Source organism: Saccopteryx leptura, chromosome 2 (genome assembly GCF_036850995.1).
Source record: "Saccopteryx leptura isolate mSacLep1 chromosome 2, mSacLep1_pri_phased_curated, whole genome shotgun sequence".
In the NCBI taxonomy this organism is placed as follows: domain Eukaryota; kingdom Metazoa; phylum Chordata; class Mammalia; order Chiroptera; family Emballonuridae; genus Saccopteryx; species Saccopteryx leptura.
This window is the reverse complement of record NC_089504.1, coordinates 365,211,357-365,237,258: the sequence shown is the minus strand read 5'-3', so window position 1 is coordinate 365,237,258 and position 25,902 is coordinate 365,211,357. Positions and strand designations below refer to the sequence as shown.

Below are 25,902 nucleotides of genomic sequence, written 5' to 3'. Positions count from 1 at the left end.
TGTCCACCCGGGCTCCGTGTCCACCTGGGCTCCGGCATCTACCTGGGCTCCGTGTCCACCCGGGCTCCGTGTCCACCTGGGCTCCGTGTCCCCGAAGCCTGGGTAGGGCAGGGGGTCCACCCGCTTTGCTCCCAGCGGTGTGGGTGTGGCAGCTCTCGGCTGGACCGGGCGCGGGGGTAGCAGCTCAAAGGGGGGGTGCCCCCTGGCCTGGCGGCTCCACCCCACGGCCTCTCCCCGCCTTCTCAGCAGTCAGGAAGCCCTTGGCCAGCACAGAAGGGCAAGTTTGGCGACTTGGGGGGTGGGTGGCAGGTGGGGTCCTTTTCCCAGACTCCCCCACGCCACCCCCGGTTCCACAGGGCAGGGTCCTGCCCTCCTGCTCCCTGGGCGCCCATCCACAGTGGGGGCGGAGCATGGTCCGGAAGGCCAGGGCTGGGTTCAGTCCAGCCCCTGGGGACCAGCCTCAGCCTAGCACATGGTCCTGACTTGAGTTTCAACCCCAGCAAGAGGCAGACTGCCCATGTCCCCAGCCCCCCGGCACACATCTGTTCTTTTCTTGGGGGGCTCTAACAGGGAACAGAACAGGAGATGTCCCCAGACAGATTCAGGCCTGGAGACCGAGGCACGTGCACCTGTTTTCTGAGGCCTACTAGCCTTTGTGCGCCTCCCCCAGGAAGCCCTCCTGGACGACTCCTTACCAGGGACCCCCTGGGAACCAAGGGGACAGGGCTCTGCCTGTCGCATCCTGGGCAGAGGCCAGACTCCACAGCAATGCTGCTCCCTGGTGGACACCTGCCACCAGGACCTCATTAACAACAGCCACCGTCTCCTGCATCCCGCCTGCCCAGAGCCAGGACCTCCTTCCTCCCTCACCCAGCCCCTGGCAGGCAGCGGGGAGTCTCCCCTCCTCACCCGGCCCCTGGCAGGTAGCGGGGGAGTCTCCCCCTCCTCACCCACGGGGCCCCGAGTGCACACGGTGAGCGAGTGGCACGGCAGGGGCCCACACCCAGCGCAGGGCCTGCGGTCACCCCGGGCCTCCACACCAGACGCCTCTCCCACCCCAGATCGACCTGTACGCGGGGGCCCTCTTTGTGCACATCTGCCTGGGCTGGAACTTCTACCTGTCCACCACCCTGACGCTCCTCATCACCGCCCTGTACACCATCGCAGGTACGGCGCCCAGGCTGGGCCGGGCAGGAGGGGACCCCGGAGCAAGGTGGCCCCGACCCCGGGCTGGGTGGACGTGCCCCGGAATCTGAGGGGCTTGCTGAAGCCGAGGGGCGTGAGCAGCAGGCAGAGGCCCCCCCGTGCCCACAGCCCGGGACACGGCCGGTGTGGTCAGACGGAGACCTGCCATCGGCTCTGCGGGCCCAGACCCTCGGTCGTACCGCTCACCCGTCTGGGAAAGGGCAGCGGCCACGACTGTGGGACAGCTGCCCCTCCCCCCCCCCCCCCCCGACTCCGGCCCCTCCTCCCCGGGGACTCCGGCCCCTCCCCCCCGGGACTCTGGCCCCTCCCCCTGGGGACTCTGGCCCCTCCCCCTGGGGACTCCGGCCCCTCCCCCCTGGGGACTCCGGCCCCTCCTCCCTGGGGACTCCGGCCCCTCCCCCTGGGGACTCCGGCCCCTCCCCCTGGGGACTCTGGCCCCTCCCCCTGGGGACTCTGGCCCCTCCAGCCCCCTCGTCTTCTCCTGCAGGAGGCCTGGCCGCTGTGATCTACACAGACGCCCTGCAGACGCTCATCATGGTGGTGGGGGCTGTTATTCTGACCGTCAGAGGTGAGCACAGTGAGTCCTCCCGGGGCTGCGTGTCAGCAAGGGGGGGGTGGGGACTGGCTCATGAGGTCAGCCACGAGGCGGTCAGCCCCCCGCCACCCTTCCCTGGACGGTGGAGGCCGTCCGCTCGTCACCAGCCCACGCCACCCAACGGCACGTCGGCCACTCACTGGCTCCCGGATGACTCGGGTCTGGCGCAGGGCTGACCCAGGAACACGACCAGCCACACCTGCCCTGGCTCGGGGCTGGGGGTGAGGTCAGACCCAGAGCGGAGGTGCAGACACAACCGGGAGACCACAGGCTGCCTGGGTGTCCACTCCGACTGTTCAGGGTGATTGTGTGCCAGGTCCCAGGAAGTGCTCCAGCCCGCTGGACCCAGTCGGGGGGTCAGACAGACCTGCGATCCTGGTCCGGGGACAGGGAGGAAGCCCAGAGGGCTGTCCCACGGGGTCTCTAGACCCCCCTCCCTAGACGAACGCGGGCAGAGCTGGGAGGACCCCACAGAGGCCTCTCGTCTCTGCCAGACCCCGACTCTGGGAGCCCGTGGCCCGAATTCCTGCCCCTCCTGGTGTGTTTGTGGTTCGCCTTGGGCACTCACCCCAGCCTGGCCTGGGTTCCAGGCAGCAAGCGTGCTGGGGACCCCAGAATCTGGGGCAGGTGGGGGGGCAAGCCCTAGGCTGAGACGGGCTTTCACTGTGTCCACCTCTCCTCAGACCAGGGGCCTGTGTCCCTAGAACCCGCTGCAGGAGTGACCTAGGCAGCCAGGCCCAGTCCGGTCCGGACAGAGCGGGTCTCTGTAGACACAGCAGAGGCCACAGGTGGGCCAGGGCTTGCCCACGGAGGGCCGGTGCTGACCTAGACAGGAGCAGTGTGGCGGTGACTCTGGTCTGAGCTGAGAGGAAAGACCGCTCCCTGGCTTGAGGCCCAGCCGGCTGACTGGCCGTGCCCTGACTGGACCCCCCGGGCCTTCCCTTTCTCGATGCCGCACCGCGGGCCAGTCTCAGCTCCACCAAAATCACGTCCTCCAGAATCCCCTGGGTCCGCACTTCTAACACCAAAACTCCTCCGACTTCCTCCTTGGGAGGTCCTTACAGAGGCCGAGAAAAAAATACTCCGAGGGCTTCCTCCGATCGAGGGACAGAAGCCTTGCCCAGAGGCCACAGGACACTGGGCTGCCCACGTGCAAAATGCTCATTTAATAGTATTACTTTAAATACATATAAAATAGCCGTTCGAATCGACCTCTTTTCAAAACCCTCTTCCTTCCCGCGCCCTTCCTTCCCCTGGAAAAGCTCGAGTGTGAAAGTCAAGTCTGATGCAGCAGAGCTTCCTTGGGAGGCGGGGGCCGTGGGGGCCGTGGGTCAGGGTCCCCAGCCCCCAACCCGTCTCTCTCCCACCCTGCCCTGCCAGCTTTTGACCGGATTGGCGGGTACGAGCACCTGGCCGCAGCCTACGCTCAGGCTGTGCCATCCAAGACTATTGCCAACACGACCTGCCACCTACCACGGGCCGACGCCATGCATATGTTCCGAGACCCCCACACGGCGGACCTCCCCTGGACCGGGATGACCTTCGGTCTGACCATCATGGCCACCTGGTACTGGTGCACTGACCAGGTGGGTGTCCGCATCACCGCCTGCCACCTTCTTGCCTTCCGGTGGGGGTGGGGGCGACACGGAGGGTCCGGGCGGCCCGTCTGCCCATGGTGCACGGTGAGCCTAGCCTAGGGTGGAGGCCGTGGACAACCTGGCTCCAGGCTTGGAGAGGGACAGGGGGCTAGGGTTCCTTGCGGTCCTGGAGGGCTTGGACCTTCCGTTTAGAATCGGATGAGGCCCACTGGCGGCCGCCCGTCCTGGCCTTCAGGTGCTTCGACTGGGACAGTTTGGAGTAGGGGATTCCAAAGGGACTTGGACGCACTTCGGTGGCCCGGTCATCAGTTAGGAGATCGGCGGTGTTCCGGACCAGCCTTGGGCTCCTGGGATCGGGCAGTGCGTGGGGCGCGGGGCTGCCCTTGGCCGGCCAGTAATGGGACCCCGCTTTCCTGGTCGAGCTCAGGGCGCCCTCCGCGACGGGACAGTACCGCGGGGACCCTGGGCTCCTCAGCGGCTGTGGGCATCCATCTTTATCCCTGGTCCCCGAGGCGGGGACTCCACGGTGGTGGAACTGCTGGTCCTGGGGGGAGAGAGAACAGACAGGGTGACGCCCCAAGGAGCACGGCTGTCCCTTCTTCCCACAGGGCTCTGGCCAGGTGGGCTGCCTGCCGTCAGCACACCTGACCCTGGATAAGTGTGTTTTGTGACTTTGTGCCTCAGTTTCCCTGAGTGTCCTATGGGAGTAATTCTGCCTTTTGCGGTTGTTGCCTGCCCCAGGCCCTCCATCTGTAAACAGGGCTGGACCAGGTTGCCCGGGGCAGTGCCTCCGTCTGGGCCTGAAGTTCTGCTGAGTGTGTGTGTGTGTTTTTGGAGTCTGTCTGACTCTGGTCCTTTCTGAGCTGCAAACACACCAGGTGGCCTCAGGCCACCACCTCCACTCTCCAGGTAGAAGCAGGCAGCGGCCCCGCTCTGCTTCCCCGGGGAGACGGCAGGCAGCTCCGGGCAGCACTGGGGTGGGGGCACAGGCCTGGTGACCGTGCCTCTGCCCGTTCCCGGCGGGGCCCCACCATGGGCAGCCAGGCCCGAGGCTGGCGCAGCCTCGCTGGTCACTGTGGGCCCGTGGGGACAGCCGCCCTGCGGCGTGGGTTCCGTCCCCTGGCTGGACACTGAGGCCCGGAGAGCCAGACGGGACCTGCACCCGAGTGGCTGACTTCTCACAGGGCCACGGCCTGTCCTGTGACAGGGGGTGCTCAGTGGGCTGACGGACCCTCCCTGGGCCGTGTTGGAATGAGTCAGAAACCCCGAGAGGCGAGGCCTCCGTTTCCCCACTTGGAAGATGGTGACCCCTGGTTCCCACATCGGCTCTGCCTCCCGCATGGGCCTCTGTGGAACATGTGACTTCACAGCAGGTGTTTGTCCAGTTCCCCTGGGGGGGCGATGAGCCCAGGGGACCGAGGGGCTCGCTGAGGGCCCGTGCTGGGGGCGGTGGGGCTGCCCGGCTGAGCCAGGCTGTGTCCCTTCACCTGGCACCTCTGGGCAGGGTGCCATTCAGATTTCCCCATGACGGCCAAACGGGCCTGGCCGCGAGGTCAGGGCTGCAGGGGCCTCACTGCCCAGGAGAGGGGGCTGGGTCCCCAGGGCCACCGGGCGGGGCCTGCAGCCTCGCTCGACCTCTCCGCCCACCCCCCTTTTGCTCAGTCGGGGTCAGCCCGTCGGGAAGCCAGGCCTTCGTCCAGAGCACCCGCAAGGCAGGGACTGGTCCACGGGGTCGCCCCCCGTCTGGTCCTCCTGGTCCTGCTCTGCTGTCACCCTCACTAGCAGCTGGGGACTCGGGAGGACGCCCGGAGAGCTGATGACACTCAGGCCGGGCCAGGCCGTCCAGTCTGGTCAGTGTGGGCGGCAGCTCTGTGTACGAGGGCCGCGGGGGGTTCTCATTCAGACACTATCTCCCAGCTCATCCACAAGGCACAGGCTACACGCTCATTATCGGGAACAAACAAACCAATAAAACAGGCGGCCGGATGGGGCGCCCGCCTCTGGTTCTCCGCCGGACCAGGGCAGCAGAACCGGTCCTGCCGGCCTCCCGGGGCCAGCCACCCCGAGCGCAGAACGAGGCACTAGAGCACAGCGCTCAGCGTCTTAGGGGACACTCCCCTTCGCCCATCAGGAGTGGCCCTTGGTGCCCGTAAGGACGGGATGTCGCAGGGAAGGGGCTACAGAGAAACATGCTTAGACCCCCTCCTTGTCCAGACTGGGAAACTGAGGCCCAGAGCTGAGGCAAGGGCTTGTCAGCCAAGTCACCAGAAGCTGGCAGAGAAGCAGGACTGATATTGGCGTGTCCCGCCTCGCCGGGGCTGCCCCCCCAGCCCCCCCCAGCCCCCTCCCCCCAGTCCCTGTAACTCCTGGGTCACCGAGAGCCAGCGTGCAAGGGCGGTGCTGGGAGCTGGCCATCAAAGCAGCGTGTCTGACTGCTGGTAGCGCCCTACACAGCAGAAGAGCAAAGGGAAGACACTGACGTGTACAAGTTACAAATGGCACAACGCTGTGAAGATACTTAAAAAGCACTAAGGCCCTGGCCGGTTGGCTCAGCGGTAGAGCAGCAGCCCCGTATGTGGGAGTCCCGGGTTCGATTCCTGGCCAGGGCACACAGGAGAAGCGCCCATCTGCTTCTCCACCCCTCCCCCTCTCCTTCCTCTCTGTCTCTCTCTTCCCCTCCCACAGCCAAGGCTCCATTGGAGCAAAGATGGCCCGGGCGCTGGGGATGGCTCCATGGCCTCTGCCTCAGGCGCTAGAATGGCTCTGGTTGCAACGGAGTGACGCCCCAGATGGGCAGAGCATCGCCCCCTGGTGGACATGCCAGGTGGATCCGGGGAGCTGCCCTCAGGGTGGAAAGCCCCTGACCTCTGCCAGGGACACAGAACAGCTGGGGCCAGTGACCCCCCCCCCCCAGCATATGCATGAATGTGCCAGCCGCTCTTATGAGGGTGCAGCAGATGGAGGGGTCCCCTGATGCCATTCTAGCCAGGATCTCCAGCCCTGCCTGTTGCTGGGTGACAGGCTGGGTAGGAACCACATACCTTCCCTACTCGACAGGTGGGGAGAATGAGTCCCTGGAATGATAGTACCTTGGCCCCAGCTGCTCGACCAATCAGGGAGAGCTCTGCTTCTGGGGACGGGGGGACGGTCAGGGAGAGCTCTGCTTCTGGGGACGGGGGACGGTCAGGGAGAGCTCTGCTTCTGGGGACGGGGGACGGGGACGGTCAGGGGTGGGGGGACGGTCAGGGAGAGCTCTGCTTCTGGGGACGGGGACGGTGAGGGGTGGGGAAACGGTCAGGGAGAGCTCTGCTTCTGGGGACGGTCAGGGGTGGGGACAGTCAGGGAGAGCTCTGCTTCTGGGGACGGGGGACGGTCAGGGAGAGCTCTGCTTCTGGGGACGGTCAGGGGTGGGGACAGTCAGGGAGAGCTCTGCTTCTGGGGACGGTCAGGGGTGGGGACAGTCAGGGAGAGCTCTGCTTCTGGGGACGGGGGACGGTCAGGGAGAGCTCTGCTTCTGGGGACAGGGGGACGGTCAGGGAGAGCTCTGCTTCTGGGGACAGGGGGACGGTCAGGGAGAGCTCTGCTTCTGGGGATGGGGACGGTCAGGGGGAGCTCTGCTTCTGGGGACAGGGGACGGTCAGGGGTGGGGGGACGGTCAGGGAGAGCTCTGCTTCTGGGGACGGTCAGGGGTGGGGACAGTCAGGGAGAGCTCTGCTTCTGGGGACAGGGGGACGGTCAGGGAGAGCTCTGCTTCTGGGGACAGGGAGACGGTCAGGGAGAGCTCTGCTTCTGGGGATGGGGACGGTCAGGGAGAGCTCTGCTTCTGGGGACAGGGGGACGGTCAGGGAGAGCTCTGCTTCTGGGGACAGGGGGACGGTCAGGGAGAGCTCTGCTTCTGGGGACAGGGGGACGGTCAGGGAGAACTCTGCTTCTGGGGACAGGGGGACGGTCAGGGAGAGCTCTGCTTCTGGGGATGGGGACGGTCAGGGAGAGCTCTGCTTCTGGGGACAGGGGGACGGTCAGGGAGAGCTCTGCTTCTGGGGACAGGGAGACGGTCAGGGAGAGCTCTGCTTCTGGGGACGGGGGACGGGGACGGTCGGGTGGGGGGACGGTCAGGGAGAGCTCTGCTTCTGGGGATGGGGACGGTCAGGGAGAGCTCTGCTTCTGGGGATGGGGACGGTCAGGGAGAGCTCTGCTTCTGGGGATGGGGACGGTCAGGGAGAGCTCTGCTTCTGGGGACAGGGAGACGGTCAGGGAGAGCTCTGCTTCTGGGGACAGGGGGACGGTCAGGGAGAGCTCTGCTTCTGGGGACAGGGGGACGGTCAGGGAGAGCTCTGCTTCTGGGGACAGGGGGACGGTCAGGGAGAACTCTGCTTCTGGGGACAGGGGGACGGTCAGGGAGAGCTCTGCTTCTGGGGACAGGGGGACGGTCAGGGAGAGCTCTGCTTCTGGGGATGGGGACGGTCAGGGGGAGCTCTGCTTCTGGGGACAGGGGACGGTCAGGGGTGGGGGGACGGTCAGGGAGAACTCTGCTTCTGGGGACAGGGGGACGGTCAGGGAGAACTCTGCTTCTGGGGACAGGGGGACGGTCAGGGAGAGCTCTGCTTCTGGGGATGGGGACGGTCAGGGAGAGCTCTGCTTCTGGGGATGGGGACGGTCAGGGAGAGCTCTGCTTCTGGGGATGGGGACAGTCAGGGAGAGCTCTGCTTCTGGGGACAGGGGACGGTCAGAGGTGGGGGGACGGTCAGGGAGAACTCTGCTTCTGGGGACAGGGGGACGGTCAGGGAGAGCTCTGCTTCTGGGGATGGGGACAGTCAGGGAGAGCTCTGCTTCTGGGGACAGGGGACGGTCAGGGGTGGGGGGACGGTCAGGGAGAACTCTGCTTCTGGGGACAGGGGGACGGTCAGGGAGAGCTCTGCTTCTGGGGACAGGGAGACGGTCAGGGAGAGCTCTGCTTCTGGGGACGGGGACGGTCAGGGGTCACGCTTGGGCTTCGGGGTCCTGGGTCTGGCTCTGAGTAGGGCAGCACCTCATGCCATCGCCTCACCGGGCAGAGGTCCCCCCGGGCACCCCGAGTGGGGCCGGGACTCACCCCCCTCACCTGCCCCCAGGTCATCGTGCAGCGGTCGCTGTCTGCCCGCGACCTGAACCACGCCAAGGGGGGCTCCATCCTGGCCAGCTACCTCAAGCTGCTGCCCATGGCCCTGATGATTATGCCGGGCATGATCAGCCGCGCACTGTTCCCAGGTAAGACAGCGCCAGGGGCTGGGCCGGGGCTGCAGAGGTCACCAGGAAGAGAGGCAAAGGGTGGCGACCAGCAGCTCCCTGGCCGGGGGGAGCAGGCAGGAGAGCGGAGTGGTCCCCAGGGCCGTGACGACGGGACTGACAGAGAGGGCTTGGCCTCAGCCCAGAGGAGGACCAGTGACCGCTGTGTACGGGGGGGGGGGGGGGGGGCAAGTATCTCCGCCACGCCCATTTCCTCGTCTGCAAACGGGCACTGACGTCCTGCGGCACCGTGGATCTGAACCCTCGGGGTGTGTGAGGGGCATTTCGCTCAGCGCCAGGCGCTGGCACAAGCTGCCTGTGGGGGGTACTCGCTGAGGGTCTCTAGCACCTCCGTGTGTGTGAGCCGCCCTGGGTGGCTCCGACCCACTCCCCTCCCACCTTGCTCAGTGGCCTCCTGTGTCACAAGGAAGGGGTCTGGGCCAGGGACAAGCGAGCCCAGCAGACGGTTTCTCTGGGTGCTCAGACCAGGTAGAGGGGCTCTCGGACCCCTGGAGCGAAGGGACCCCAACCCACCTGTGCCTCCTTGTCCATGGAGCTTAAGGCCTGCATCCTCTTCAGAGAGCCTGCTTCCTCCTTCTCCCGACCCTGGGCCCAGGGAGAACCACACAGGGGCTCACCAAAGGTCCCGTGGGTCATGTGGGGGGCACTCAGCTGCCGGTGGGGGGGCTGGGCCAGCCCGTTGGCCGCCTGCTCGGAGTGGCGTCTCCGGATAGGGTCCGGGCGCTGCCTCACCTCGAAGTACTCGTCCGACACGGAGGAGGAGGCCACCGAAGGCCGCCGGGGGCCGCGGCCGAGGCCGGAGCTGCCCGAGAGGCTGTCCTGGTCACTGAGGGTCACGTAGTCGTCGTCGTCGTCTTCCTCCCGGTCCAGCCCGTTGGGGACCACCACCCCCTCGCCATCGGGGTCACCCTGGGTCGCCGACAGCGGCCGCTGGGGCGGGGCGGGGCCTGGTGTCCTGGGCAGCCCGCAGTCTGTCCTGTTCCGGGGGACCCCCTCTCTCGGGCTCTCGGGGGCCCAGCCCACAGCACTGCTCTCCTGGGCGAGCACAGCGGCCACAGGCACCGTCCGGGGCTTGGGGACAGGGGGCTGTGGCTTGGGGTCCTCCTGGGGGAGGCCGTTCTTAGCCGGGGCCTCGTCCTGGGGGCGGCCGGGCTCCGGGCGGGGGCCGCAGTCCTGGCCCTGCCTCCACAGCTGGGCGCCGGCCTGCGAGGTGTCGCGGATCTTGATGCGGTTGATCTGGCTGGGCTGGGGGTTCCAGATGTTGGGGTCGATGATGTTGATGTAGCCCAGGATGTCGGTGCCCGGCTCGGGGTCCGGCTCCACCCACGTGGGCAGGTACTCGAACATGTTGGCCCGTTCCAGGTGCAGCAGCCCCGGGTGCACGGGCAGGGCCAGCTCGGCGGGGTCTCCGGGCAGCTCGGCCAGCGCTGGGCCCCGCAGCCCCGGCGGCCTCTTCACCTCCTGCTTCTCGGAAGAGACCTTGGCGATCTCCTCCGCGCTCTTGGCCTTGACCAGCGCGTACTTGGGGTTGACGAGCTTCTTGGCCACGGTGCCCGAGGGCGCCAGGGGCACCACCGAGGGCAGGACGATGGGCTCGGGCTCGGGCTCCTTGTCCATGGAGATGCCCTTGAGGCTGACGCCGTGAGACAGGAGGTACAGCTCCTGGAACTGCCGGTCGAACGTCTCCACCACCTGGCCGGACAGCACGGAGATGACATTCCGGTCCGTCCTCGCGGCCGACCACGTGAAGCTGCAGCACAGGGAAGAAGGGGTGCTGCCTGCTCAGGCGGGTGGGGGGCCGGCTCCCTGCCTCCGGCCCCGGGCCCTCCGCGCGGCCGACCACGTGAAGCTGCAGCACAGGGAAGAAGGGGTGCTGCCTGCTCAGGCGGGTGGGGGGCCGGCTCCCTGCCTCAGGCCCCGGGCCCTCCGCTCGGACATCCGAGAGAGCCGCCAGGATGGGATTGCTAAGTGAGGAGGGGGACAGAGGACAGGACACAAGGCCTCGGGGCCAGGGCGGAGTCTGGGTCCGCAGCGAAGTCACGGACACCAAGCCCTCTCCCGCCTTTACGAAACAGCACAGTGCTGCATTCCCCTGGGGGTAACAGCACCCCGTGAGGGCCACTCACAGAATGCCCGGAGCAGCCCTGGACGCCTGGTGTCTCTGTCGGCACCACCGCCATTCTGAGTGATGGTCGGCACCACCCACCCTGCGACGCTGGCCCTGGCACAGCAGGTGCACAGAGCTGGCTGGGTCACCATTGTCCTCGTCAGGGACAACCCCCATGGTCACACACCCCACCTGCAGGCGGCTGACACCTCCAGGCGGAAGCGCGTCTCACACACAGACGACCTCCTCGCTTGCCTCTGGAGACGGGAGGGTGGCGAGCAGGTGTGCCCCGGCCCAAGCTCACGCCTCAGCAGTTTTGGGACCAATGAACCGGAATAACCAGGGTGTCATCCAGGGAGGATTAAGGGCAGAAACCTGCTGGGATTCTAGAGCCACCTCTGCCCCCAGCCCCTTCGGGGGAAGCCAGGGAGTCACCTGTAGGAGCCGCACATGGCTCGGTCCCCATCCACGAACATGAACTTCTGGGCCAGGGCGCCCTTGAACTTGGTGGCCGACCGCGTGAAGAACTCCGTTCCCCCGCTGCTCCGGACCCGCAGATTCTGCGTCGGGGGCGACAGGAAACAGAATTGCAGGGTCACAGCCCCGTCCACGCCGAGGGGAAGCCCAGCTGTCTCTGCCTGGGGCTTCGTGTGTGGGGGCTTCCAGGGAGCTTGGGTGGGGAAGGGTGGGGTGGTGGGGTCTGGAGAGAGGAGGCGGTGGCGTGGGTGAGCATTGCAGGGCCAGGGCCCAGGTGGGAAGTGCTGGGATGTGAAACCGAAGAAGGACAAGGTGCAGCACAGACTGACCGTGGCCGGAAGGCGTCTGCAGAGCAGCCCAGCCCAGGCGGGACGAGCCCCGCGCAGCCAGGCCAGTTTGGGGAAATGCTGTGGTGGTGGGAGCTATTGCAAGGTCCTTGCACCGGAGGGGGATGTGGCCACAATTAAGGAAGGTCCTGGTGAGGGCTGGGGGTCGTGTACGGGGGAGACAGGGGTCTGCCCTAAGCGATGTGGGTCGTGCACTCTGGCAGGAGGAGTGGCTGGGGAGCCTCCCCTGGGCCTGCATCACGTGGCTCTCAGTGACCTCTGCTGACCTCTGCCGACCGAGGGCAGGGCTCCCGGCAAATTCGGCTGCATCTCCGGGGGCACACACAGCCTGGTGCCCAGGAGCAGTTCAGAAACGGTCCCGTCCCACTCCTCACTGGGCCTGTGCGGTCCGGCTCAGGAGCAAGCCAGGGGCTGTGAGAGATTACAGGAGGAACGAGACCCAGAGAGAGAGAGAGAGAGAGAGAGAGAGAGAGAGAGAGAGGGAGGGGGGTCTCTCAGGCGCCATGAGCAGTAACATCAAGTCCGAGACCAGCCCACTCCTGCCCTTCTCCGGGCTCGGGCCATGGAGCGCGCTCTGTCCCTGGTTCAAAGTCTCCGAATATCTACAGGCTGGGCTCTGCGGGGCCCCAGTGCCGGCTCCCCTCCCGACAGAATGAGGCTCTCGCCCTGAGGGAGGGGCCGGCAGGACTGGGCTCACGGGTGCAGACATCGCCAGGGCAGTGTGCTAGAGACGGGCTCCTGGGTGCCCCGGAGAGCCAGCTCAGGAGAGGAGGCCTGTGGTCAAGCCAGGGGGTTCATTCTTTTTTACAGAGACAGAGAGTCAGAGAGAGGGATAGACAGACTGAGAAACCCCTTGCTCGAGCCAGAGACCTTGGGTCCAAGCTGGTGAGCTTTGCTCAAACCAGATGAGCCCGTGCTCAAGCTGGCGACCTCGGGGTCTTGAACCTCTGCATCCCAGTCCGATGCTCTATCCACTGCGCCACCGCCTGGTCAGGCCAGGGGTTTCATTCTTTTTTTTTTTTTACAGGGACAGAGAGAGAGTCAGAAGGATAGACAGGGACAGATAGGCAGGAAGGGAGAGAGATGAGAAGCATCAATTCTTCGTTGTGGCTCTTTAGTTGTTCATTGATTGCTTTCTCATATGTGCCTTGACCACAGGCCCTCAGCGGACCGAGTAACCCTCCGCTCGAGCCAGTGACCTTGGGTCCATGCTAGTGAGCTTTTTGCTTAAGCCAGATGAGCCCACACTCAAGCTGGCAACCCCAGGGTCTCGAACCTGGGTCCTTCCGCATCCCAGTCCGACGCTCTATCCACTGCGCCACCGCCCGGTCAGGCTAGGGGTTTCATTCTTAACACAGGTTCTAATACATCTAACACCCGCCCAGGGCAGGAAACTCCCTCTGGAGCATCCTGACAGATCTGCTTGAATGCTCCCTGGGACGGGAGTCTCACTTTCTCCTGAGGGGCTCCATGCCAACTCTTACAACTCCTGTGGTTTCTCTGTCCCCCTCTCCCACTCACTGGCCTCAGCGTAAGGATGGCCTGCTCGTTCTCCCGCTCACCTCACCGACCCCTGCTGGCGTCCGAGCTGCGGACGCAGAGAGATCGCTGTGATGAGAATCCCGCACTGGAGGGGATGAGGAGTAGCCCCAGCCAGGAGGGGCGGGGAGAGGTGGACACGCAAGGGACAGACAGGGAGGGTCAGGGTCAGCGTCGGGGTCAGCCCTCCAGACACAGGAGCACAAGGGCCTGATGGCGTGAGCAGCAGTCTGTTCTAAGACACGAGGACTCAGGGGAGATGGGTGGGCAGCGGAGGCTGCAGGTGAGCGGACCTGGACGCTGAGGTCAGGACCCCCCCCCCCACCTGCTCTCCAGGCCTCACTTGGCCTGGGGGGGGTAGCAGGAGCCACAGGAGGACTCGGAGTGGGGAGTCGCGACGTCGGAGTCACACCTCAAGAAGAGGCTGGCATCCGGCAGGGGACACGTGACTGCACGGGGCACACGCAGGCCCTTTGCCAGGGCAGGGGCAACAGGGAGAAGAAGGGGGCGGGTTTGAGAGCGGAGGTGTTTGCCCTCCACCCCCACCTGCAGCCTCGGGGCGCTCCTGCCCTCTGTCCCTCCGTGACAGCTCCCAGAGCCCTCCGCTGGAGGCCAAGGGGCCGATCTGCACGGACGCCCTGCCTGGCCACGGGGTGAACGGCTGTCTTGCGGTTGGGCCGGGCCCAGAAGGCGGACAAGCCACCGCGCCCCACGCCAGCTCCGCCGGCCCCCCGGGCTGCTGTGTGCACACAGCCAGCTCAGCAGGAAGCTGGCCGCGGCCCAGGACAATTAATTAGTGCTCGTGACTGTGTACCCAACACAGAGCACGCTCGGGACCAGAAATCGGAGCAAAGATCCTGGAGGCGGTACAAGGCCTGCCTTGTCGCCGGGGCCCAAGCACAGCCAGCTCTACAGCTTCCGTGGGCTCCTGGCCCAGCACCCGGAGAAGGCCCTGGCCTGACCGCAGGCCTCCTGGCTGGCTCTCCGGGGCACCCGGGCGCCTGTCTCGAGCACACGGCCCCCGCAGCGCCTGCCCACGGGACCCCAGGCTCCTTCCAGCATGCCCCCCACTCCTCGCTCTGCCTTGGCTCCGTGCTCCACTCACCAGTGTCTGCCCCCACCCACCCCAAGCTCAGAGGTCATCGCCGACACCTCAGGGCAACTCGACCCGCGGGAGGTGCCAGGTTTGCCATGTGGCTCTAAGCTCGTCTCTGGCTCTTGGCCTCCCTGTCGGCATGCTGGGGACGCCTGAGTCTAAGGCCTGTTCGCCTGGGGCTCAGCAGCCGTGGCAGCTGCCCCTGCCCCTCCCCCTCCCCCTCCCCCACCTCCGATCAGCTCCCAGGACTCTTTTCCGGGGTGGGCCCCACCCCATGGGGCCTGGCCCCGATGAGGTAACGTCTCCGGAGTCAGGACTGGGGTGAGCAGTAGAGGCTCCCACAAAGCCGCATTGTCTCTGGGCCCCATGATACCGCTGGCAGAGGACACCGTGGGCAAGGGAAGGACACCTGGAAGAGTGGCCACTGGGCAGACCCAAGTGGATGCCCTGAGCAAGTCCTCGGGAAGTGTGGAGCCTCAGTTTCCTCCTATCTGAAAGGGGGCAGGGATGGGTCCCTGAGCGGGTGTCAGGGGAGGGAGGATGGCCGGGCAGCACGTCACCAGTTCCAAGGGTGGCTTCTGTCCCTCGTGTACGTGGGGCAGATTGGGCTGGACCCTGGGGATGGAGCGAATCTGCAACACTGTGCCCCACACGCCCTGCCAGGACTCCTGTGCTCATACGGAGATGTGACCTGATCGTGGACCGAGTCCTCCAGAGCTCAGGGCTGCAGCGCTGGGTGCCAACCAAACACCTCCGTTTCCTCATCTGAGAAATGGCTGCCCCCTTCCCTTACGCCACAGGTCTGCTGTGAGGACTGAAGGAAGCCACCACGCATGCCGGTGCGGGCCCAGAAGGTGCCTGGCACCCATGGGTGCTCCGTAAATGCAAGGAGACAAAGTGAGCTGTGATTGGGCACACCAGGGTGTGATCCCTTCCTCTGGGGGTGGGGTGGGGACAGGCGGGGGACTAGCACAAAAGACCAGAAAATACCTGGAATGGCATGGTGGACTCAGCTGTCCATGATGACCAGGCAGGCCCAGAGAGAGGAGGAGTGACTTGCCCACAGCCTCCCAATGGGCGGGTCCAGCCCCCTGGGACTGAGGGCAGCCCCCAGCTGTACCGTGCCCCCACCCTTTGCAGGGGCCTGCTGGCATCTCCTCGGCCTGAGGAGGCGTGGGGAGGCCCAAAGAGACGTCCAGGCCAGGCCAGGCCAGTGACAGCAAGCTCAGGCCAGGTGCACCGAGCTCAGGACGGAGAAGACTCACGTCCCCATGTGCTGGGTGCCTGGACAGCCTCTGCTCTCCCCTAAAGGGCCTGTTTCACCCCACAGTGGGGGGGTACCAGTGCTCACCCCGACCTTCACCCGGCTGTCGCGAAGCTGGGATGGGAACCACTTTTGGGGACGGGGGGGCGTGGCCCGGGCTAAGCCAGCCCGGCACTGCTGGGACTGGGCCAGGACTCTGGGCCAGGCGACTCTCCGCGCAGGGGTTGTCCTGTGCGTCGTAAGCTATTCAATAACCTCCCTGACCTGGACCCACCACATGCCGGTAGTGCCGTCCCCGTCGTGACAGTGAAAATGCCATCCCCGGACACTGCCCAGTGTCGCCAGCCCGGCAAACACCTCCGCCGTCTGAGCAGCACTGCCCCACGCCCTGAATCCAGCCTGGGCGCCGGTCAGGAGCCGCACGGCGAGGAGGGGCCGGAAGGACGCTGGGCGCCAGGAGGAGGCCGCCTGTCCGGTGCGGCCCCGGAGCGGCCGAGTCCTCGCTCCCCACCGAGTGCCTTTCTTCCCACAGACGCCCTGACGGGGACGTCTTTGTTCACCGGGAACGGCTCAGCCTTTTGTGCCCAAGCAGCTGCTGGTTTTTCCAGTTCGGCTGCACGGAGCCGACTGGCTCTTCAGAGCAGCTGGGTCTCACAGCTCCCGTCCTTACACCGAGCTCTGAGCCCCGAGCCCCAGAGCCTGGCTCCCACGGGCACCTGGTCTCGCCCCCGAATGTGATTTGGCCGCGAGGCCTGGGTCCTTCTGAAGGCCCGCTGCCTGTCTGTCCCATGGGGCTGTCCTTCCCAAACTCTCCACCTGGTGGAATGTCAGGGGTCAGGTGCCTGGGAAGGTCGTGAACCTCATCCCTGGGGAGAGGCTAGAGCGTGTCCTCTGACCTCCCCGGAAAACCGGGATGTGCTGGTGGGAGCTCCCAGCTCAGGAGGCTGGGGAGGTGCTGTCTGGAGCAGGCGCCCAAGGGTGGCCCCCAGCCAGACCGCGGCTCACAGGAGGGAGTGGAAGGCCTTTGGCACGCGGACCAGAGCTGGGGGTCTCATGGGGGAGCTGTGCCCGTCCCCAGTCAAAGACAGGGTGGGAAGGGAGCTCGTCACTGAGTGTCCTGCCCGCCCTCCCCAGGGTCTCCGATACTCGTCACAGCAGCTCTGACAAGTCAACGGCTGTGGTCCCACTTCTCAGGCAAGAAGACTGAGGCCCAGACGGTCCATGTCTGTCCAAGGCTACAGTGCAGGTGGCACAGCTGGGCTCTGGCCTGGTTCCCAGTGTTGCCCCTAGACTGGCGCCCGACACTGCCGTGGTCACAAGGATGACCCCACTGTGTGCCTCCCGTACGCTGGGCCTACAGGACCCAAGGACAGGTGGCAGCAGAGCCAGGCAAGGGTGGCAGGCGGCCGAGGGCAAGCCCAGGATGACGGCAAAGGAAGTACTCCCAAGACAGGCCTGGGCCCAGCTGGCCTGCAGGCAGGGAGGTGGGCTGTGTGGGCGGGCCCCAGACTAGGTGACACCGGGCAGGGAGGTGGGCCGTGTGGGCGGGCCCCAGACTAGGTGACACCGGGCAGGGAGGTGGGCTGTGTGGGCGGGCCCCAGACTAGGTGACACCGGGCAGGGAGGTGGGCTGTGTGGGCGGGGAGGTGGGCCGTGTGGGCGGGCCCCAGACTAGGTGACACCGGGCAGGGAGGTGGGCCGTGTGGGCAGGCCCCAGACTAGGTGACACCGGGCAGGGAGGTGGGCCGTGTGGGCAGGGAGGTGGGCCGTGTGGGCGGGCCCCAGACTAGGTGACACCGGGCAGGGAGGTGGGCTGTGTGGGCGGGGAGGTGGGCCGTGTGGGCGGGCCCCAGACTAGGTGACACCGGGCAGGGAGGTGGGCCGTGTGGGCAGGCCCCAGACTAGGTGACACCGGGCAGGGAGGTGGGCCGTGTGGGCAGGGAGGTGGGCCGTGTGGGCGGGCCCCAGACTAGGTGACACCGGGCAGGGAGGTGGGCTGTGTGGGCGGGGAGGTGGGCCGTGTGGGCGGGCCCCAGACTAGGTGACACCGGGGAGGGAGGTGGGCTGTGTGGGCGGGGAGGTGGGCCGTGTGGGCGGGCCCCAGACTAGGTGACACCGGGCAGGGAGGTGGGCCGTGTGGGCGGGCCCCAGACTAGGTGACACTTGGCTAGCCTCCAGCCACCCACCCAGGCTGTGGCTCGGAGGCGAGAACGAGGAGGCCAGGGTCACACATTCTTTCCCAGGAAGGCCCTGGCTCCTGGGCATGTCACCCTGAGGACCCTGCCACCTCCCCTGGTATAAGGAGGTGGTTAGCAGGGCAGGCTGGGCCAGGGCCACCCCCCAGGGGGACCTCCCTCTTCTGTAGCCCCAGCCATGGCTTCATTTCAAATGGGAGTCAGGGGAAGTCCTCACACTCCTCTCCCCACCCCTGCCCAGGGCCTGGGGTTTATACTAATGTCTTGTTATTACCAGAAGCTGCTCAACTCCCCCTTAGCTCATAAGAGCCTTTTTATGACCATTGTCTCCTCTAATTTCACCCTCAAACAACTCTGTGAGACGTGATTACAGCCAGGTGGCACCAGAGGCTTCGGAGAGGCGGGGCCACGCGCCCCAGTAGTCCCAGGGCGGCCGCCCCGGCAGGTGCAGCCTTGGTCATCGATGTCGGCCCCCAAAGGTCTGTGTGCCCACCTGCCCGGGCTGGTTTCTCACCGCCAGCTTTGAGGTCCTGCCGACTTAGAGGGACGCAGGGACAAGGAGGCCAGTCACCACTTCCCTCCACCTCTGCCTCTGTCCCCCTATGTCTGGGGGGAGGGGACCCCAGTATAGATGGGGGGAGGGGACCCTAGTATAGATGGGGGAGGGGACCCCAGTATAGATGGGGGAGGGGACCCCAGTACAGATGGGGGAGGGGACTCCAGTATAGATGGGGGGAGGGGACCCCAGTACAGACGGCCTCAAGGCCCCTTCTGGCTCAGGCCCCCAGCCCGCAGCGCCGGCCATGCTCTGGGCCTCCCCGGCTGGGGCTGTCCTGGGAGCTGGTCCTCGGTGCTAATGACACAGTGGGCAGTGGGGTGAGTGAGATGAGGCTGGGAGTTGACCCACCACAGAGACCACATACAACGTCCCCACAGCTCGAGGGGCCACTCGGAGAGCTCACCCCCACTTGAAAAGACTCCCTTGGGACTGGATGGTTGGGGGGCCAGACAGAGTTTGTAAAGGCTGACAAGTGACAGGCACGGGGCCCAGCCCTTGTGAAGCGGCCTGCGTCTCCCCTTCTCCCGGGGTTCTGCTCGGGTCACAGGCCCAAAGCCCAAGGAACCCACGCCTGTCGGAAGCTGTTCTCAGCCGGAGGGCTCTGGCGCTCCCTCCCAGTGGCCTTCTCTACCTTTCTAGCCGTGAGTGACACCTGGGCGAGTGCCATTTCCTCGTCTGGAGGACGGGAACGGCTGGGTTGTCACGCGGAGCGAACACGTTAACCGTGCGGAGTGCCAGCGCCGTAGACGGCTGGTCACGACGCCCGCTGAGCTGTACTCTCCGGGGAGCGCGGTGCCGTAGAGCAGGCGCCAAGCGGCGTCGGGGCGGAAGGAGGGCTCCCTCTGCCTCCGAGGCAAAAGCACCGAATGCCGGGGTGTCTGTGCAGAGCAGGCCCGCCACACTGGCCCACACGCCCCTCTGTCGGACCAGTGAGGTCCTGGAGCCCAGAGAGGGGAGGCGGTGTGCCCAAGGACACACAGCAAAGCAGTGCTGAGAAGCCAGGCCCACAGTGACCCCTCATCTCTGCTGCAGGGTGTCCCACCCCCACCACAAGGACCTTTCTACTCTGTCCATTTTAACTCCACAGCTGTCCAGGAAGCCTTCCCTGACCTCAGCCAGCCTGAGGGACCTTCCCCGGTCGGAGCCAGATCCTACAACCTGTGGGTGGACACTCTAGAGACAGAATTTGGCTTAAACTCGAGGAAGAACATCCTGGGAGTCAGGTTCTCCAGATAAGATATGAGCTTCCTGATGCCAGGGGAGTGAGTGCCCTGTCACTGGAGGTGTGGGAGCAAGAACCCGTGAACCAGCAGGGCACGGGAGGCGGCCCTCCGTGTGGGTTCTAGCACCTGCCTGGCAGGCCCTTCCCCCATGTGTACCTTCTCTCTGCTGGAGGCAGCTAGTGTCCTGTGGCCCTCGGGGTATTCAAGCAGAGGCCAGGCGGCCACCTGGCCGGAGACTCCAGGGTCAGTGAGCTCTGTGTGCCCGGCCCAAGGCTGGGTCTCTAGAAAGCAGGTGCACCGAGCGTTCGCTGGGTGACGCGCTGGCCGCCCACGGCAGCCCACTCACCCGGAGGTGGCCCAGGTGCATGCGGGCCCGCTCGCACATGTGGAGGAAGTACTTGACGTTGCTCTCGTCCAGGATGATGTACACGGCCACCTTCCTTTTGAAGCCGGCGTCCAGCAGGTCTTTAAAGATGTCGACGTCGGTGAACATGTCCATGACCACGGCGATGACCTAGGAGGAGGGACAGAGGCGGCGCGGTCAGGCAGTGCGGCCGCCGGGAGGGGCGGGCAGGCGCCTTGTGGGACAGCACAGCCCCCTGTGCCCGCTGCCCCTCTCTCTGGGGGCCGCTCCAGCCCTGCTCCCCCTCGGGGCTGGCCGGGACTGGGAGAGTCATGGGCTGGGAGCCTTTCCGGCTCTGAGACTCTAGGCTCGGGATTCCATCCTGAAGACACAAGATTCTCGATCGCTGGCGGCACAGGTGGGGACTCGGTGACAGCAGGAAGCAGGGGAGAAACTTGCTGGACCCGCCTACCGTTTCCCTAACCCAAGCTCCAGAGAGGCCACTGGTCTGGGGGGGGAAGCGTCAGAAAGCCTCAGCAGGAGCTGGGAGGAGCTCGCGCTCCTGGTCTGGGACTCAGAGAGGGTCTGCCCCCCCCCTCCCCCAGGGTCTCCCTCCTGTGAGTGTCAGGGCTCAGCCCAGGGGCCCTGCTTCCGTCTCCTCCTGGGCTGTATTTCCGAGCCCAGCAGGTCGCCCACCGCTGAGCTACCCCACCCCGGGGTGCTGAGTCAGATGTGTCGACGGCCAGGAGCCAGGGCAGCAGCTGGGACAGCCGCTCACTGAGGCCGCCCCGTGTGGCCCGGGGTTGGCGTGGACTCTGGCAGGCTCCTTTGCTGCCCAAATCAGCACACGGGCTCTTCCTGTCATCTGACGATTTCTGCCCACGGCGGCTGACCTTCACCTTCCTGGGCCTGCTCGGGGCAGAGCCCCCGAGGTCAGGGTGCACCTATCCCAGCCCAGCCGTGGCCCAACGCGGTCAGGGACATGCCCGAGGCCTGAGGAGGGGAGAGGTGCAGGACATGGTGGGGCAGTGTGGACAAGCCCGCTGGCCTCGAGGGTGGTGAGTAGGCACTTGGAACTGGTGGGGCTCAGGGCCCGTCCGGCACAGGCCTCTGGTTTCTCCCCTCCCCGTCCCTGTCCCACTGGGCAGCAGAGGGGAGCCTGCCAGGCAGGGCTCAGTACCGCTGACCCAAATAGGCGTCCAGAGCTGGCGCCACGGCCCTGTCCTCGCTGTGGGAAGCTCCTGACCTCCTGGCGGAGCCGGGGACAGGCTCTGGGTCACACACACTGAGCTGGTGACACTCAGGCTGGAACCTACCCAGGCTTGGCAGGCTCCCCTCGCTGGGATCCGCAGACACGGGGTGATGCCCGGGGCCTGCGGGCGGCGAGTGCGCACATTCCCGGGGGCGCAGCCGGGGTCCTCCCCGCCTGTCGGGGACACCGCTCTGCCTTTGAGGCCTCCCAGAGCTGTCCCAGGGTGGGCAGAGGAAGATGCGGATCCCGCCCACGCAGGGGCTGGGGCCAGCCGGGGAGAGAACCAGAGGGGGCAGACACTGGCACCAGACGGGGAAGCACTTTCTGGCCGGAAGTTAGGCAGGGGTCTGTCTTGAGAGGGAGTGACCTCCCCGTCCCACACGTTTAAGGAAAGGCCGGAGGCTGCTCGGTGAGGGTGCAGTGACGGCACAGGTGACACAGTGTCAGAGCCGAGGGGCCACCCAGCCTTGGATTTCACAGTCGAAGGCGACGAGACCCGGAGGTGGGTGGGGTGGCAGCACTTTCTCGCCTGGGACCCCAAAGCCCCAAAGTCACCCCAGCCCTGGGGTCTCCTTGGACGAGCCGCTCCGGCAGGAAAGAGCCTGACGTGCCGCCCGCCCCCCCAGGAAGGGCGCAGCCTCCCCCCCCCCCCCCCGCCCACCACCGTGGACAGGTCGGCCTGGTCCCAGGCCCCGCCCGTGGGGCAGATGGGGGCTTGCCCGGGGCCTGGGCCAGGGGACGTGCCCCAGCAGGGCTGCTCCGTCTCTGTCCTGCTCCACGTCACCCTCGACAGGCACGGTGTCTGGTCCACGGCCATCTGCTGCCGGGCGGGACCTGTCAGGGCCTGCTCCCCACGGCGGATCCCCTCCTGGGGTTCCCGGGGCCGGCGCAGCTGCCTCCCGGCTTCGAGCTTGGTGCCAGGGGTGGGCAAAGGAAGGCCTGGACTGGGTGCCAGCGATACGGTGGGGAGGGGGTGCTGGGTGCTCCCCACGGAGGCCCCAGTGCTTTCTGGGTCCTGCCTGCTTTTCCCCGTTTTGTACGTGGGCAAGCCAGGGCCAGAGACGCGAGATCAGAAAACCCAGGGTCCCACACCCCGGCCCAGAGCACCTGGACAAGCTGCTGCCGGGCCTTGCGCCACGTGAGGGGGTACAGTGGCCCCACAGCCGCCGCCTGGTCAGTCCTCACACATGCGCTGGAAGCCAGCAGATGATCCTGCCTTACAGACGAGGAGGCTGAGGCACAGAGGGGCTCACTCCCGTGCCTGACTAGCTACTTGGTTTGCCCAGCTTGCCGGTGCCGTTGACGGTGACGGTGTGAGCCCACCGAGGGCAGAGCACCCCGCCCCAGAGTCTGGGCCCAGCACGGGGCACAGACTATAAGGAAGGCCTTTGGGAGCTGTTGTCAACCGAGAATGGGACCTAACGGCTTGGGTTACGGGGACGAGGGAACTGGGGACAGGCCACAGCCCCTCCCGAGCCCTCAGCCGGCTGGCCGCCAATGGGGGTGTGGCCGGGCTCGCTCGGTCTGGCCAGCTTCCACGTCCGAGGCTGGAGCGCGAAGCCGCTGGCCCTGCCCAGAGGAAAACGCCAGCCTCTTCCTGCAGCCCCGGGAGGTGCTGGGCAAGGCCAGGACTAAAGTGTGGAGAAGACAGAGGGGAGGCTGGAGTCGGCGGGCTGCCCGCCCTGGCGTGTGTTAGGAGACCGCACACCGTTCACAAGGCAGCGGCCTGGGCCCCAGCTCTGAAGCTTGCTGTCTGACCATGGGCACCGGCTGTGCCTATGGGACCCCTGGACCAACTGCCGGGTCCTGGGCACAGGGGATGGCTGGCATGCACGTGTCCTGCACTCTCGGCCTGGCTCACCGTGGAGCGGACGGGGCGGCCTCAGCCCCACAGCCCGGAGTCTGCACGGGTCACGCGGCCGATTCCCCAGTGGTCGTCGTGTCTCACCAGCAGGAAAGCCCCTCAAAGATGCAGCCACAGACTAGGGGGGCGGCCAAACACCATGCAAACCACACTGGTCCCCGGCTCCAAAGAGTGGCCGGTGGCGGCTGGACGAAGCCTGGGCCTGTGGGGGACCGCCGTCCAGGGCTGGGGGGCTGGTACCAGCGCCGGGCTAGCGTGCACCTCGTACCCCATGTGCCCCCGTGTCCCCCCGAGAGGGGGTGTGCGACACGTGCAGGCCCCCGAGGTGGAGTGCGCCCCCCCCCCCCCGCAGCCCCACACCTCCCGCTATCTTGTCGCACACGCTATCCAGCAGGTCTGCATCCAGCCGGCCTGGAGGGGGCCCAGACCCCCCAGCCCTCTCCAAGTGGAGGGACAGCTCTCAGGTCTCCGCTCCCCCCCCTCCGTCCCCCCACTGACCACCTGGCGAATTCAGAATCTCTGAAATATCTTTAGAACGGGTGGTCACCCACCTCCACTAGAGAGAGGCTGACACTGACACTGTGGCCTGGAGAAGGGAGGGGACCAACCCCGGCCTCACCAGGGGCCAGCAGGGTGGTGGACACCCCAGCTCAAGCACCTCCATCACCCAGGGGCTTCCTGCAGGAGGACAGCACCTGAGGGAGGGGGCGGGGTCTGAGCCCAAGCCTCGGATTTCACAAGAAGGTTGCGAGACCCGGAGGTGGGTGGGGTGGGGTGGGGTGACCCACCACCCCCACCAGACGTGGCCCGAAGCCTGTGACAACAGCGGCTGCCGCTGGCACTGAGGGCATGGCCCGGGGACACTGGGTGAGTGCCCAGCCCATCCTGAGCCCCCGGCGAGGACAGAACCGGACCGGGGTTGGAGCTCCAGGCTCCAGGACGTGGCGTGCGGCGTTGGGTGTGCTGCGTCCCTCTCTGGGCCTCAGTTCCCTCGTCTGTAAAAGGGGGAAGGCGGATGTGCTGCCCAAGGCCGTCCCTGCCGGGGGATCCTCAGCTCCCTGTGCCCTTCCCGAGCGGCAGCACAGGCTCTATCCAGACTGTCCTGCTTGGGAGCTACGTGACCTCGGGCACATGCCTTCGTTCCCTCATCGGGGCAATGGTGCCCACCCGGCACGGGCTGCTGGAGGGTGAAGCGGATTAATGCAGGGACCCGGCTGGCGCAGGACCCGAGAGCCCACACTTAGCAGACCACAGCGGCCGCTTTCCTGAGTCCTCCTCGTGATGCCGACCCGAGCGCTGTCTCACCAGACCCATAGCAAGCACCCTCCGGGTGGACAGACCGGGGGGGGGGGGAGCCACCACCCACCCACCTCCTGCTCCCCCTCTGCACCTGCTGGAAGGCGGCACCTCACGGGAACAATGCAGGGCACGCCACAGGCTGTCCTTGATGACCACGGCCATCAAGACAGAGGATTCGACGCCCACGTCCAGCCATGGCAGAATAACACAGCCAGCGCTCAACTGCTTGCCGTAGTAATAAAAAAGCAGACGAGATCTATGAAACCACAGACGGGCCGCACTGCAAGCGTGGTGACCCCCGAGAGCAGGGGAACGGGGGGGGGGGGTGAGCCGCGGGGCTGCCTGCCCCCCCTCCGTCCGGGCTGCGCGTGGCGGGGGCTGGGGCGGGAGCTGCTGGACCCGTCATCTCCTTGGGTTGAGGAGACAGGGTTTGCTCAGAATTCGCAGGGCCGCGTACTAGACAGGAGAGGGCGGCCAGAGACTGGCAGAGGGTCCCCCTAGAGCCTTCTGCTGGTGACCGAGCAGCAGGTGCAGGAAGGACACCACGGAGACTGGGACAGGAAGGGGCGGCTGGAACAACGACCAGTTCCTACAGGACCCGGGGCGGCTGGAACAACGACCAGTTCCTACAGGACCCGGGGCGGCTGGAACAACGACCAGTTCCTACAGGACCCGGGGCGGCTGGAACAACGACCAGTTCCTACAGGACCCGGGGCGGCTGGAACAACGACCAGTTCCTACAGGACCCGGGGCGGCTGGAACAACGACCAGTTCCTACAGGACCCGGGGCGGCTGGAACAACGACCAGTTCCTACAGGACCCGGGGCGGCTGGAACAACGACCAGTTCCTACAGGACCCGGGGCGGCTGGCCTCCCCTTGGCCAGGGTGCAGACCGCTCAGACTCAGGACCCGCAGGAGAGCCCTCGGGAGGGTCCTGAGTGGCTGGCACATGCACACAGGCTCCTGACGGGGGCTGCCAGGCCAGACGGCAACCACTTCAGGCTTTACACGCCCTGTGGTCTCTGAAGAAACTACTCAGCTCTGCTTTCTGCTTTTCTTTTTAATATTATTACTATTGTTATTATTATTATTGTGTTTATTTTACTGGTTTTAGAGAGAGAGAGGAAAACATGGGAACAGCGCTCTGTTTCTATATGTGCCCTGACTGGGGATCGAACCAGAAACCTCTGAGCTTCAGGACGATGCTCTAACCGATTGAGCCATCCGGCCAGGCTCAGCTCTGCTTTTCTGCAGAAAAAGCCATGGGCAGCACAGAGACAGCACGTCCATCAACAAATGTGTATGTCTATGTTCCATTATTTACAAAAGCAGGCAGCAGCCCAGAGGTGAACCCTAGTTTGCCAACTCCGATCCTATACAAAGTCTGCACTGGTTCCACCTGGTACAGCTCAACAGCAAGCCGCGAAAGCATTACATTGTTTCCAAGCAACTTCACTGCGTCTGCGTCTTGCAACCAAGCTCCAACATCTCTCTCTCTTTTTTTTTTTTTAATACAGAGACAGAGAGTCAGAGAGAGGGATAGATAGGGATAGACAGACAGGAACGGAGAGAGATGAGAAACATTAATCATTAGTTTTTCCAATTTTAGTATATGTGCTGCTGAAGTGAGCACTAATCATTAGTTTTTCAT

At 65.7% G+C, this 25,902-nt stretch overlaps 2 protein-coding genes across 2 annotated transcripts in view; one reads left to right on the top strand and one right to left on the bottom strand.

Annotated features, from left to right (window-relative positions):
- SLC5A10 (solute carrier family 5 member 10) overlaps positions 1–25,902 on the top strand; it is a 66,418-nt gene that overhangs the window by 13,262 nt on the left and 27,254 nt on the right. The window contains 4 exon segments of the mRNA XM_066364998.1: positions 1,062–1,167; positions 1,694–1,774; positions 3,182–3,387; positions 8,511–8,646. Coding sequence (XP_066221095.1) covers positions 1,062–1,167; positions 1,694–1,774; positions 3,182–3,387; positions 8,511–8,646 — 529 coding nt within the window.
- FAM83G (family with sequence similarity 83 member G) overlaps positions 3,402–25,902 on the bottom strand; it is a 32,879-nt gene continuing 10,378 nt past the window's right edge. The window contains exons 3-6 of the mRNA XM_066364993.1: positions 19,839–20,006; positions 11,228–11,352; positions 9,199–10,435; positions 3,402–3,943 (exon numbers count right to left, since the gene is read on the bottom strand). Of these exons, the coding sequence (XP_066221090.1) occupies positions 3,548–3,943; positions 9,199–10,435; positions 11,228–11,352; positions 19,839–20,006 (1,926 nt within the window). The 3' untranslated portion in view covers positions 3,402–3,547. The remainder of the gene's footprint in view (positions 3,944–9,198; positions 10,436–11,227; positions 11,353–19,838; positions 20,007–25,902) is intronic.